At 32.8% G+C, this 12,985-nt stretch overlaps 2 protein-coding genes across 3 annotated transcripts in view; one reads left to right on the top strand and one right to left on the bottom strand.

Annotated features, from left to right (window-relative positions):
- Positions 1-2,060: 2,060 nt before the first annotated feature.
- LOC133187302 (uncharacterized) lies at positions 2,061-6,186 on the bottom strand. 2 transcript variants are annotated; one of them, XM_061322664.1, is made up of 3 exons: positions 6,133-6,186; positions 3,708-3,808; positions 2,061-2,849 (listed from the first exon to the last, which is right to left on the bottom strand). In XM_061322664.1, exons 1-3 carry the CDS (start codon positions 6,177-6,179, stop codon positions 2,104-2,106), a joined length of 894 nt encoding a protein of 297 aa, XP_061178648.1. In that variant the 5' UTR covers positions 6,180-6,186; the 3' UTR covers positions 2,061-2,103. The 2 variants fall into 2 exon arrangements, with proteins under 2 accessions (XP_061178648.1, XP_061178649.1); XM_061322665.1 differs by lacking the exon at positions 6,133-6,186 and adding an exon at positions 5,880-5,918.
- Positions 6,187-6,246: 60 nt separating this feature from the next.
- LOC133186849 (prolyl 4-hydroxylase subunit alpha-1-like) overlaps positions 6,247-12,985 on the top strand; it is a 30,515-nt gene continuing 23,776 nt past the window's right edge. Inside the window, exons 1-9 of the mRNA XM_061322203.1 lie at positions 6,247-6,297; positions 9,253-9,452; positions 9,609-9,743; positions 9,905-10,114; positions 10,407-10,463; positions 10,894-11,064; positions 11,380-11,457; positions 11,564-11,669; positions 11,895-11,941. Coding sequence (XP_061178187.1) covers positions 6,276-6,297; positions 9,253-9,452; positions 9,609-9,743; positions 9,905-10,114; positions 10,407-10,463; positions 10,894-11,064; positions 11,380-11,457; positions 11,564-11,669; positions 11,895-11,941 — 1,026 coding nt within the window. The 5' untranslated portion in view covers positions 6,247-6,275. The remainder of the gene's footprint in view (positions 6,298-9,252; positions 9,453-9,608; positions 9,744-9,904; positions 10,115-10,406; positions 10,464-10,893; positions 11,065-11,379; positions 11,458-11,563; positions 11,670-11,894; positions 11,942-12,985) is intronic.

Genomic DNA, 12,985 nt, shown 5'->3' with positions numbered 1-12,985 from the left:
TGGCACAAGCTATAGTATGTATGTCTACTATAGTAATCTATACATCGGCAAAATTATTGGGGGGCACGCCCCCCTCGGTTCCTACGGCCATGTTGATTAAATTTAGGGTCACTAAGGAAAGAATGTTTTGACTGGATGAATGGTCTGAAAGAACATGTGTTAACTTGTCGATTCGGTAACACATAGATGGGGTTTTCTTATAACCAGAGTGTGTCATGGTTTGATGCAAGGTCATTTGAACGAGTTCAAGGTCATCAACGAAGAAACAACATTCCTTAACTGTCTTTCTACTGGTGAGACATTGCAAGTTGATACCCCTTACAAGATTGCTTATAACCTTAGAATGTGGCATGACCTTGACTCAAGGTCACTTCTTCCTGTTCGCAGCTCCAACGGAAGACCTACTCGTTGCTTTGCAACGAGCTCTGCTCTAGTTTTCTACTTGGTGTTTTAATGAATTACAAGGTTTTTATTCGAATACCTGGTTAATATCACGTGGTTCTTTAGAACCTGTCTCGTTAGCAAGGCTATATATAAGAGGTGAACAGTTGTTTAAATGCCAGTTTAGGACGACATGTAGAGAACGATAAAAGTTTAAATTTTATCTATATTTATTCAATCCAACATTACGAAATACATGTATATAATTATGGATTTTCAAATTTTACATGTTATATGTACATTATACAATAAAGCTGCTACGTGTCGTTGCTATGTCCAAATAGTGTGTTGTTGTTTATTGTACTTTCATTTGAAAGTAAAAAATGAATTTAAAGTAGAAAGTGGGTAAATTCTTTTTTTTTACCTGGACATTTAGCTGCAGACTGTGAATTCGGTACAAGGTATTATAAAGAGCAATATACTGTAAAATTCACGCTCTAATTATCTCGGGATTGGGTTTATTTTCAGCTCGTCGTATATTAGGAATGCATTACCTTAAAGTTACATTTTACATTTACCTTTGTCAACCTAGAAAACATAATTTTAATGAATGTTCAAAGTTCTAACAAAATTATGAAATTATCTTTGCTACGGTGTATACCGAAGGGTAGGGTTAAGTTGGTCATATATAGATTAAAATTCATTATACCTTTTAAATCTTGATTTAACCTCGAAATTTACTGTAAGCAATAAGCTTATGATAGCAGTAAGCTACGGGTCCTTCACCATTATGCAACATTTTGTCTTCAGATGGGGCTAAGTTAATTAAACATGTATAAGGAAAATGAATTAATTAAATGAACTAACATCTCCACTTCAGAGCATCTAGGAGGCAAATATAACTGACGGGGTGTATTTGTCAGTCAAACACTGACTCTGGGTTAGTCTGAGTTTTCCTCTTATTGTTGAACCCAGTCATAAAACCAACACGCGTTATTAGTTTTGAACTTTTATATAGAATTGGGTGGGATATACTTTTACATGCGTTTGGATGAATCAGTACCAAAGGTCTGATTCCAATTAACTATCATTTTTATGCCTTCGCCATAAAATCGCCGTGGCATATAGTGTTATCCTGTTCCGTCATTCTGTCATTCCGTCATCAATCACTTTCCGTTTATTATCTCTGCAACAGTTGTACACATTCAACTCAAATTTGAAATATGGATACGTCATAGGAATACGCGGATCAGATTTGAAATTGGTCGTGGTCCGATGATTTTTTGACTGAGTTATCCCTCCTGAACTTAGAAAAAATAAGAAACATTCAGTTTCCGCTCTCTAACTTTTGTTGGGATCTATTTATAAGGTTGAAATTGCATATGCAGGTACTTTCCAAGAAATACAGGTCAAGTTTGAATTTGGTCATGGTCCTATGATTTTTGACAGAGATATCCCTCTTGGACTTAAAAAAAACAAGAAATTTCCAGTTTCCGCCTTCTAACTTGTGTAGGGATGTATCTTTAAGTTTGAAATTCCTTGTGCAGGTATTTACCAGAAAATACAGGTCAAGTTAAAATTTGGTCATGGTCCAAAGATTTTTGACAGAGTTATCCCTCTTGAACATAGAAAAATCATGATGTTGGCATTACAGTTCAATACATAACACAACACAGAAGTTCTAATGTAACTAAATTGTCATATTTTTTTCATGTAGAAAGATTACACTTCATGAAATATCATTTTGGCATGTAAACACACATCATCATTATGATTAATTTCAAACTGAATTTCTCCTTTCTCATGACTTGACTCCCAGGAATGAACACTAAGTTCATCTCCCATTGAGGATTCCTTCCTAAATCCTGCCTCAAATGATTTCAAACACTTTCCAACCATTCCTTTGTCCACCCTTGTATATTTGTTTTTAAACACACTGTCATAAAAAGCCTCCATACAAAAACTGACATAACTCTGCCAGTTTGTGTGAAGGTAGGCATCAATGTCCGAATAAGATACCTTTGTATTGTATGTTTGTATTACACCAGACTTTTCTAAATGCGGCATTATGATTGGTTGTCCTGTAGGTACATAAGGAGTGTATTTCTCTCTCCACCAATCAGGATAAGGCATTGGTCTCCTTGTTTTACCGTTGACTAAAACTGTTTGAATTCTACAAGTGGCATACGGAAAGGTCTGTGAAGGACATTCCAAAACACTGGTTAATGCCGAGGAAGATTTTCCAATATAATCAAGTGTTTTTGTAATTACAAGAGGATATTTTGGAGAAAATTCTTCGTAGAATCTGCTATCAATGTCAATGCTGGTAGAAGCTATGAAATAGAGGTTGTTTTTCAGTAACAAATGACTGTCCAAAAATGTCTCATTAGGATTTTTGACGGGCCAAAATGAGTAAGCCCGGGCCGATTCAAATAGCAGGAATAAGCTTCTCACCAGAGGTCTACCATCTGAAACATATTTTAATTCTGCCATTATAGTTCCAACTTATTTTAAGTAATCAATGAACATATACATTGCTCTCATTATTATATAAGATCATGTTTGTTCTATCTTTTGGATCCTCCTCTTTTTTTTGTAAATCTTTGTTGCTCCTCCAGAAGAATAAAATCTTTTATCTTGTACAGCATTTTAACAGTAGGCTTGTGTCATTAATATTTACTATAAGATATTCTTATATATGTATACCAATAAATTAAACCACTTTGATGTAGTTGTGGATGTGCTGATATATGTATTTGTTATACCTTTAAAACTTTGTCCCTATTTAAATCAATACTAATAAAAGTCTAACATTTCCAATGTTTTACTGAGCGGGCATAAAAAAATCAATGTTTGACCGCGGAGTGAGATATTGGTCCTGACGATGAGATGTTGGACCGCTTACGTCACATAATGGGTGGGGTCAGCTAAATCTCATTTGCATTCGTTGGTGTTCGACATACAGGTATGTCAAAAAAAAAATAATAAAATAAATAAATAAAAGGTATAACAAAACATTTATTGACTGTGTTCTCAGGCAAAATGAGTTTTGTCGACCCCTCGAACCAAACAGTTTGGTTCTTGGGTCCGACAAAACGCATGTTGCCCTCGAACCCAGTCAATAAATGTACAATATTCATTAAAAAAACACGATTTTTTTATTGCAATATATATCAACAAGTGTACTTAATAAAATATCTGATTTTACATCAGTCTTCCTTTTTAGACAACTTTATTTTTAACTAAAACTCTGATGATATCAATTAAACTATGATTCTATCATTTTCTTTCAATGCTCAGTGATGGTGCCTCTATTTCACACTTACCCACAGAACTAAAAGCTTCGTATGACAGACCCCCTGGAATGTCTATCCTCACTTGGACTGGGCTTATGTTGGTCTTTGTATAGCAGAGCTGCTTCGCAATTCTGGAAATGCATATTTTAAAATCAGAAGCCAAATAACAAATTGGTACATACTTCTTAAATCAATTTTTATATAGTACGCATGCAAAGATTTACTTATACAGTCAAACCTGTATAACATAATTTAGTAACCTATCAAGGAATTTTCTACATTGTAAAATGGTTACATATGACAGGTAATCTCTTTAAGCAGGGAATCATATTCTAGCAATTTTCAGAGTACACACATATAAATAGTAAATATTGTATAGCAGGAATATTTAGCAATCATCTATTTTTGACATTACATGTATTAGGTTTTTGTATGTTACTAATAATTCAATCATAAATATTGTATAAGAAAATATAAAAGAATTATCCCTAAAATTGCAAAATTTTACTACACTTAATATAAATTACAAGGTAGAATAATTGGTAAGTAACTTTTGGGATAAAATTGTTAATTTTGTTGGTTGCTAAAAATAAAATACTGTATGCAGGGTTATTTTTGCCCTGTATTATTTTCACCCTTTCAAACTTGCAAACAATTTAACCCCATTTTAAATTCGCTCAGTCACAGTTTTGTTTAAGAAATTATGCTGTTTTCTTTGAATTCGCCCCATTTTAAATTCGCCCACCTGTAAGTAGGGCTAAAGGGGCGAAAATTAAAATGGGGGTAAAAATTTACCTGTATACAGTAACTAATTATATGGTAGTATTACTGAACATGTTTTCTCCCCCTGTTCATCGTAGTTTTGAAACATTTTCATTTTTCTTGATATTAAATACATGTATACTCACTAAATATTTGTTGAGACAAATTGTTTTATTCCTAATGGCATTAAGTGTTAATTTAATTTCTGAAATACAATCCAGAACAGGTTGTTTTTATCTTGTTTCACACTTTTACAAAAGGTTTAAAGATATAACAGCATCTTGTGACAAGATTATGTCCAAAAGGGAAGAACAACATAACAAAAACAATAATTACAAAGAAAACACAAGGTTTTTAAAGCACAAATTTAATAATTTTATAAATTTCTTGTCGAAACAATTCAAAGTTAAACTATAGCTACTTTTAATGTTTGTTTATTAATACATTTCTATTTGTTACCATATCACACACTTATTGATCTATGAGTATCTATTTGCAACATATCTTTCTACAAACTTGGGGGAAGGGACAAAATCTAAGCACTTTATTACTTTTCTTTTATTGAGAGCAGGACTGAAAGTTGTTATATTCAGGGTCTTAAAATGCTTTAGAAAAGAAGCTTAGAAAAAGAAAAAGACTAAAAACAATATGACTCCAATCTTTGATCTACGATTTCAGAGGAAAAAATAAATGTTTAGATTGATTTAATTTCAAAAAAGGGTACTAGGGTGTAAAGAGGAGATGAGAGATAGAGGGTGATGGAAATGGGGAGTTCAGTCCAGGTAAGATGACAGACAGAAGAAAAATATATGAGGTTTAGGAAGAAGAGGGAGGAGGAAGAAAATATCTATTTAAGAAGGAAACAAAGGGCAGAAAAAGGAGGTAAAAACAGGGAGAAGGGGGTTTGAGGATAGAGAAAGAGGGTGCAAGAGGAATAAAGGTGCCCAGATTCCCAAACTTTCCAACATACTTAATAGATTCAAGTAGAGACATAGATGCTATTTATATTTATGTCACTGATTCAAGACAAAGTACAGACCTATTTTCAATAAATAAGCACAACAGTTACTACAGAGTGTTCTCCATTTTGGCAAGGTCATTTGGAAAAGACAAATCTTAAATACTGCAGATTTGCACCCCTCAAAGATGTTGGGCAGACAGGGCAAAGAGGGGGGTACTGGAAAGCGGGGATGAGAGAATGGAGCCGAGGATGAGAGGAGCGGGGAGGTTTAAATGTCGAGAAGAGAGAGCTTGAAGAGGGAGTCAGCAGAGTGAAATGAGCATTGATGAGGGAGAAGGGAAGCCACTAGCCACACTCAACCTCACAAAACTGAAACAAGACTGGCACTGCCAATGGGCTGGCACTGCACCTATCTTCTGCATTTTTTTATGCATAAAATAAAAGTATGTAGTTTATGAAAATAACATTTTATGCCTTACGATGACCAAGATCTAAGAAGTCTCCCTGCAGGCATTTCTTCTTTACTTCGCAGTGATGATAGGGTTTTTGACCTTTTGGCATGCAGTTACACTGACCTACATGTACCCGTTTTTTATGTCTCTGCCGTAACTGTGCTAAAAATTGACCTAAATGATATCCTAGTCTTTTTACGCATATATGAAAGCTTATCCAACGACGAAGACTAGATTGAATGATTTTACATGGAATATTTCATGCATAAAAATTACTTACGCCCATCTTCCAAAGGTATGCCCTATTCGTGCCGAAATCGGTGCCATTTCGGAATTCAGCTACATCGGTTTCTGTATTTAGCGTGCAATTAGGATTTCCAGCTGGAAGTGCATGGAAGGGAAAAGATAGCGAATGTTGTGAACATGGATTTCCCAGTTAATAAAGGTAAATTAGGTCCCAAAAGTTACTTACCAACATTTAGAAATTTTTTATATGAGATGTTAGCAAAATTTTCTTGATGAAATATACACACAAAAATGAATTTTCCTAGAAGAAAAGAATGCATGTTTTTAAATATATATCACATATATTCTCACATAATCCGTCCATATGTGCTATTTGGATGTCGCAAGCAATTTAAATTACATTATTATTAAAATAATTGGTAAATTTTGTAGTATTTTGTTTGTGATACATCTAGTTCAGGGTTGTGGTTAACTTTTGAAACCTTAGGGGACATGTGGGCTCCTAACTTTTCAAATTTTACGGGCCCACAATGTGATCCACGGGCCCACATTATATGTAAATTAAAAATAAGAACACAAAAATCCTAATTTTTTTTCCGTAGTATCTATATGTTCGCAGAATATGGATTTTTGTCACGTTTTCTCTTTTCTAAAAACTTTGATCCGATAATATGTTCATTACATTTTGTAGTATTTAACCTTAACTTATACAACTGAAGCGTCTATGGTTTAACAAGGGGCATATTAAATAATAAATTACAACCTGTGATTAAGTTTGATCCCGATCTTTTATTGTGTGCATTTGACATGGTAATTCAAATTCTATCTGTGAATAACTAGTCGAATGGCGAGTGTGACAACCATAGCCGATTGTTACAATATTTCTATAAGAACAATCTCAAACATTTGCTCTCGTATCATCAGATTTAACGGAGATTTAACCGCTTCGATAAATTGCCATTTTTTATCTCAGTCACATAGATGTTTGAGTAATATGCTTGTACGCAACACAAATAATCTAAGTTAGTAGAGCGTTTTCTTAAAAAACTGAAAGTACATAAAATAAAACTGAAATGTGATTATGTTCCGGTAAAAAAATCGTTCGCCATGTGGGCGACCAGATTTTTAATATCTAGTCGCCCACCGCAAATTTTACTCGCATTTGCGAGTGGGCGAGTGGTTATCCACAACCCTGTAGTTACCAAAACCAACATTGTTAAGTGTTAATACACAGGTTAAAACTTCCCTTGGATCCAAGTATATTGTCTAATAAATGGCTTTTCGATCTGTCGCTTAGGCAAAAGGCAAAGTTTGGACCATTGAATAAAACAAAGCAATTACATTTTATGCTAAAAGTTACAACTTTTACATATAACAATGCATGAATATATTGAATTTTCACACTTTTAGATATTTGTCTAAAGTGAAATTTTTAAATTATATAAAATAACTTTGTCGCTAAATTTCTGTAATTTACATTATCAAAATCTTAGTATTTGTGTAAACAGCATAAAAGGGTATCTAAAAACATAAAACATCTAGTAGAATATCCAACAAAGTCCATAAAATGCAACCAGAAACAAAGAAAAGTTGCATGACAAAATAATCACAGAAACACCAAAGGTGAGTGGTTCATTTTAAGGATGTATTTTACATTATCAACGATACTTAAAGGATACAAGTAAAATTGTCTCTGCATATTAATTTATTTCTTTTTCCTGACCTACCAAACACGTAAAATATTAAAACGAACATTGATCTGTGCGAGCACACATTTTACACCAATTAATCTGATAGAAAGTAATTTACGTTATGTAAATTTATGTTTTCAGTATAATACACATATGGTATATATCTTGCAAATAAGATGTCGGGACAATACAGAACCATGCAGGAAACGTTATTGGTTTTTTTCTCGAAAGCATCTTAACATCACTTAACTTCCGATGTAGATCTCATGCAGGAAGCACCATCAGATAACATAAATTACGTGTTACCTTTAACAACTTTCAAATGATTTGTCAAAGATGTATTTTTGGCGTGAATTTCAATTGATTTTACAAACAAGGTGTACTTCTATTTATTTGTAGCAATATTTCACGCATAAATCTCTCTTCATTGATTACTTAATGAAGCAAAACATTCATAACGTAAATTACAGTAAAAATAACATAAATTAAATATATTTTAATTGCCTTTCACTGTAATTATATTTCATAGATTTCATTTAACAGAGATGGTAAAGTCAAAAGCAGAAATTAAAAAAGCATATGGGGAATAAAAGAAGATAAAGTAGGGAGAGGCATACATAGAGAAAGATAGGAAAAAATACATACCAACAGCAGCTCTTACATTGTCATCATATTTAACTGTGAATCTCTCAAAAGGATGAAAAATAATCAGTGTTTGTGACATTTTATGGGTCATTGAAAATACTGCATGTCATTTAGATGGGTGAAAATAAGTTCAAGAAAATATTAATTTTTGGTTTGAATAGCAATAAAATTGTAATTTACGTTATCAATATCTTTCACTAAGAAAATCGATTTAGAATTTTCACTGTCTCTTCCCAAATTAAATTTTAAAAATCCTCTTCTCTTCAGGATTCATAAACATAAAATTAAGTCGCACAGGAATTCAGTTTAAACATTTCTAGCAAAAAGGAACAGAATTATTTCAGTTTAAAATTAAGATTAAAGCAAACAAAATTTGTTAATTACAAATTAAGAGAAAAATACTGGCACAAAAACAAAATTTTCGAAATATTTTTTTTGAGTACAGACACAGTGCTAAAAAAAACAAGTGAAACTGAATATTCATTTTGGCAATAAAACAATTTTTTGATGGGGTCATTTCGACCTAAGACAATAACGTAAATTACGAAGGTAAATACACTACCTGTATTGTTTATTGAATATTTTTGTCATCATGCATGGTTGAGTTCTGATATTTTGAAAAATAATTCTCCCATGTGTTGTTTGCTTAAAAACATTGACTTCTCCCCCAAATAACGACTTTATTTTTTTTTTTTGAAAGTTAGGTTGCATGTGAACGGATTATGTGAGAATAGGTGATATATATATATATATATAACTACTTGGTTTTTAAATCTGAGGCTTACGCCATTTATAGTTCATGCTTATTTTACTTTCAGGTAAACAGAAAGGTAAGAAGCCTGTAAATGAGGAAGAGTTACTCGAAGTTCCAGAGGGATGGAAGGAACCGGGAATCACTAAGGATCAGAACCCACATGGCATGGTCAGCGAGAGCTCATTTGCCACACTCTTTCCCAAGTACAGAGAAGCCTACATTAATGAGTGCTGGCCGCTTGTCAAGAAAACATTAGGAGAACATGTAATCAATTTATATTATTATTGTCACCAGACCTTTTTTAATAGTAATTCAAAAATGGATCAGATTTTACCTGCTAATTTATTTAGAGCCTCACATGGAAACTCATAAGATATAAAACACACATTCTCGCATTTTTTTTTTTTTGTTTATTTGTAGAATATCAAGGCTGAGTTGGATGTTGTGGAAGGAAGCATGACTGTACAAACAACCAGAAAAACCTGGGATCCATACATCATCATTAAAGCCCGAGATATCCTCAAACTGTTAGCCAGAAGTGTACCCTATGAACAGGTGCTCCTGTTATCTTTTATGTAGAGCAAATCACGTAATATGGATTTTGTTCTGTTGACTGAGTGATCTGGAAGTAAAACATAAATATAAGTGTAAAACCAATATACAATAGAAAAGTAATTTTTGAGAATTTTAAAAAATTGATTTCATTGTTATTTCAGGCTATTCGAGTGTTAGAGGATGATGTTGCATGTGATATTATCAAAATTGGTTCTCTGACAAGAAACAAGGAAAGATTTGTCAAAAGACGACAGCGTCTGATTGGACCAAATGGATCAACTCTCAAAGCGATTGAAATTCTAACTGATTGTTATGTTCTGGTACAGGGAAACACTGTGTCTGCCCTAGGTCCATACAAAGGACTCAGAGAGGTGAAGATTTTCCTTACTGATCATAGCAAATATAAAAACACTGTAATTCTACATGTTTTATGAAGAAGTATATTTTGCAGGATTTTTTCATATTTTTTCACACATTTGATAGTTATTTTCATTGTAAATCATTGATGTGTTTGTAATTACGAGTGTATCAACTTGCTTAAAATGTAATTCTTGTATTTAATGAAACTTGGTAAACTTGAGCATCTAAATGAGACTGTGAGATCAGTTTATGTCTGTTTATGAGGATATGTCTAACTTTTTACAATTTAATTATTGTTTGAAGGTCAGAAAGATAGTTGAGGACACCATGAAGAATATTCACCCCATCTACAACATAAAGGTAGGTAATACTGAAAAAAAGAATAATATGCTAAATATATGAAGGGCATAGAGTTATATGGGCCTTGATGTAAGCCTCACTCCATTTTATAACACAAAAAGTCAGCCAGCAAGTTTCAGACAGTAATGACTGGTAAATAATTTCATACTGCTGAGAAAAGTGGAAATTCAAATTATTGTTCCTGTGAATTCCAGTTTAAATATCCTTTCATTTCTCAACAAATAATGTTGGTTTAATTGAGCTGTTGTCTTCTTTATATTCTTATTAGAAATTATTACATATATACATGATTGATGAAGTCATATGATGTTAAGTCCAATATATTTTTAACACAAAAAAAGTCATTAATTTCCAAATCAACTTTTTTTTTCTCTACATTTTCTATTGAACCTTGATATCAAAAATACTATAAGTATTTTTTTTTTTGTAGACATTAATGATTAAGAGAGAACTAGCAAAGGATCCAGAACTCAGAAATGAAAATTGGGAAAGATTTTTACCGAAATTTAAGTCAAAGAATATCAGTAAACGTAAGCAGCCAAAGAAGAAGAGGGTGAAGAAGCCATATACACCATTTCCTCCTCCTCAACCGGAGAGCAAGGTTAAAAAAATCAAAATTAAATTATAAAAATGAGCATATTTTTGTTTTAAAAATAGTATGGTAAACACTGATCAAATCTTAACATCCTATCCTTAATATTTTTATCATCATAAGTCTTAAAATAATGTCTTATCGTATATAAAATAGTTACAAAAATTACCTATCTTTCTAATGCTTTTAACAGTATTTGTAGTTTAGATAAAAGTTGACAAAAAAGACCTGTAAATTTATGATGGATAGGATTGTAACTGATCTCTCTTTAATACAATAAAGATTACTTCTAAGTCAAGCATTTATCTTGGTCCTGCTTTGTAGGTTGACAAAGAACTGGCTTCAGGAGAATATTTCTTAAAACCTCAACAAAAGAAGGCCAAGGTACAACAGGAGAAAAAGGTTAGTTGTTGCTAAAATACAGAGGTAAATTATTTTGAAATTGTCTGAGTCAGAATAGTCTTTGTTGGAAAATGTAATAATGATGAGGCATTTTTATTATCTCAAGGAGAAACAGCTGAAAGCTGTGCAGAAAAGTCAGGAAAAGCGAGCCAAGGCCTTTGTAGCTCCCAAAGAAGACACAGCTCCACCCAAGAAAAAGCAGAAAGTCACAGGTATGTACTTTGTTGTGAATATTTGTATTCAAAATGGGTTTATCAGTTTAAAAAAAAATATACAAGATAGTTACACAGAATCCACAACAGAAAAATTCTTCTGAGCTTTTTGTTTATATGTTATTAGAGGTTATAAGAAGTAAACTCATGCTTACCTTCACAAGTGTTTATTTAAATTGTTAAAAGAATATCTGTTTTTAATGACAGATTGTTTCTTGTTTTCAGAGGATGTTAATGTGGAAGAATTAAAAAAGAAAATTAAAAAATCACAGGTAAGTCTTTATTGCATAAAGTAATCAGTACACCATACCTCAAGTGAAATATCTGCCGTGTTCTTTTTTTCATGCTATGTTCCACCAATGCAAATAATAGGAGATATTTAATAGATTTGAATTTCCTTTGAAAAATTTTCCAGAAGAAAAAAGTAGGAAAATCTTGATACACACAAAGGGAAATGGATACTGTTGGGCTTTCATAGACCACTGAGTTTGACAGAACTGTGTGGAGAAAGACCGAGGACCTCAGTAAAATTTGACTGAGAAAGACTGGACCTCTGTAAAGTTTGAATCTGAACTAAAATGTTGTTCTGTTGTTTGTTATGATCATGATCGGCATGAAATTGACTTTGAATAAACTACATGTATTGTGTAGTAACATAGTTCAGAAGGAAAACTGTATTGTACAGGCTGTTTCCAGTGAATTGTTTGATTGAATGTACATATATAAAATAAAGTACTAGAATTTACTTGTTAGTATTTTTTAATTCTCCAGCAAAGTGATGCCTCTCTACCCAGATTATTTTTATAAAAGATTATCAATATGTCTTTGACAAGATCTAATCTCATTTTGGTTTATAGCCCTGTTTAGTTGTTCTTAAGTTTCTCTATAGTGCTCAGTCTGTTCTACTTGTCCGGTATGTATTTTCTCTCCCCTTTCCCCAGTCTGGCTCAAATTTCACACATAAAGAACCTGTAGTTAAAATTTTCTAGGTCAAAAGTCAAGGCAAAAAAAAAATCTCTGTGTAGAATCATGACCAGGGTAAAAAAAAACAAAACAAACCCCCTGGAAACGGGGGAGCATCACCATGAGCCGGCCGTCAGTCATCTGTATTGTGTAAATGGAGTATTCAGTTATTAGTGTTATTATAAGAATGATAACCTAACATATCGGTCAAAATCAGACCAAGCGATAGGTTGTTTTGCAAACAAGATCATTGTAACAGCCGTAGAGTAGCCCACGTGGTGCAGAGGCTAGAGCGTTTACTCTAGAGTCGCGGAGTAAGAAATTGATCATTATGTCGCGAATTCGAACCCTAC

The sequence above is a fragment of the Saccostrea echinata genome, unplaced genomic scaffold, assembly GCF_033153115.1.
Source record: "Saccostrea echinata isolate AGI-Se365-2 ecotype Australia unplaced genomic scaffold, CSIRO_AGI_Sech_v1 ptg000014l, whole genome shotgun sequence".
NCBI lineage: Eukaryota > Metazoa > Mollusca > Bivalvia > Ostreida > Ostreidae > Saccostrea > Saccostrea echinata.
This window is presented reverse-complemented; position numbering and strand designations above follow the sequence as displayed.

Excerpts from the sequence above, each read along its gene's own strand:
- LOC133187302 (XM_061322664.1), bottom strand. The coding sequence starts at position 6,179 with ATGGCACCGATTTCGGCACGAATAGGGCATACCTTTGGAAGATGGGC. Across the intron at positions 3,809-6,132 it reads CATACCTTTGGAAGATGGGC|AATTGCGAAGCAGCTCTGCT; the intron begins GTAAGTAATTTT and ends ATGCATTTCCAG. Across the intron at positions 2,850-3,707 it reads CGAAGCTTTTAGTTCTGTGG|ATGGTAGACCTCTGGTGAGA; the intron begins GTAAGTGTGAAA and ends AATATGTTTCAG.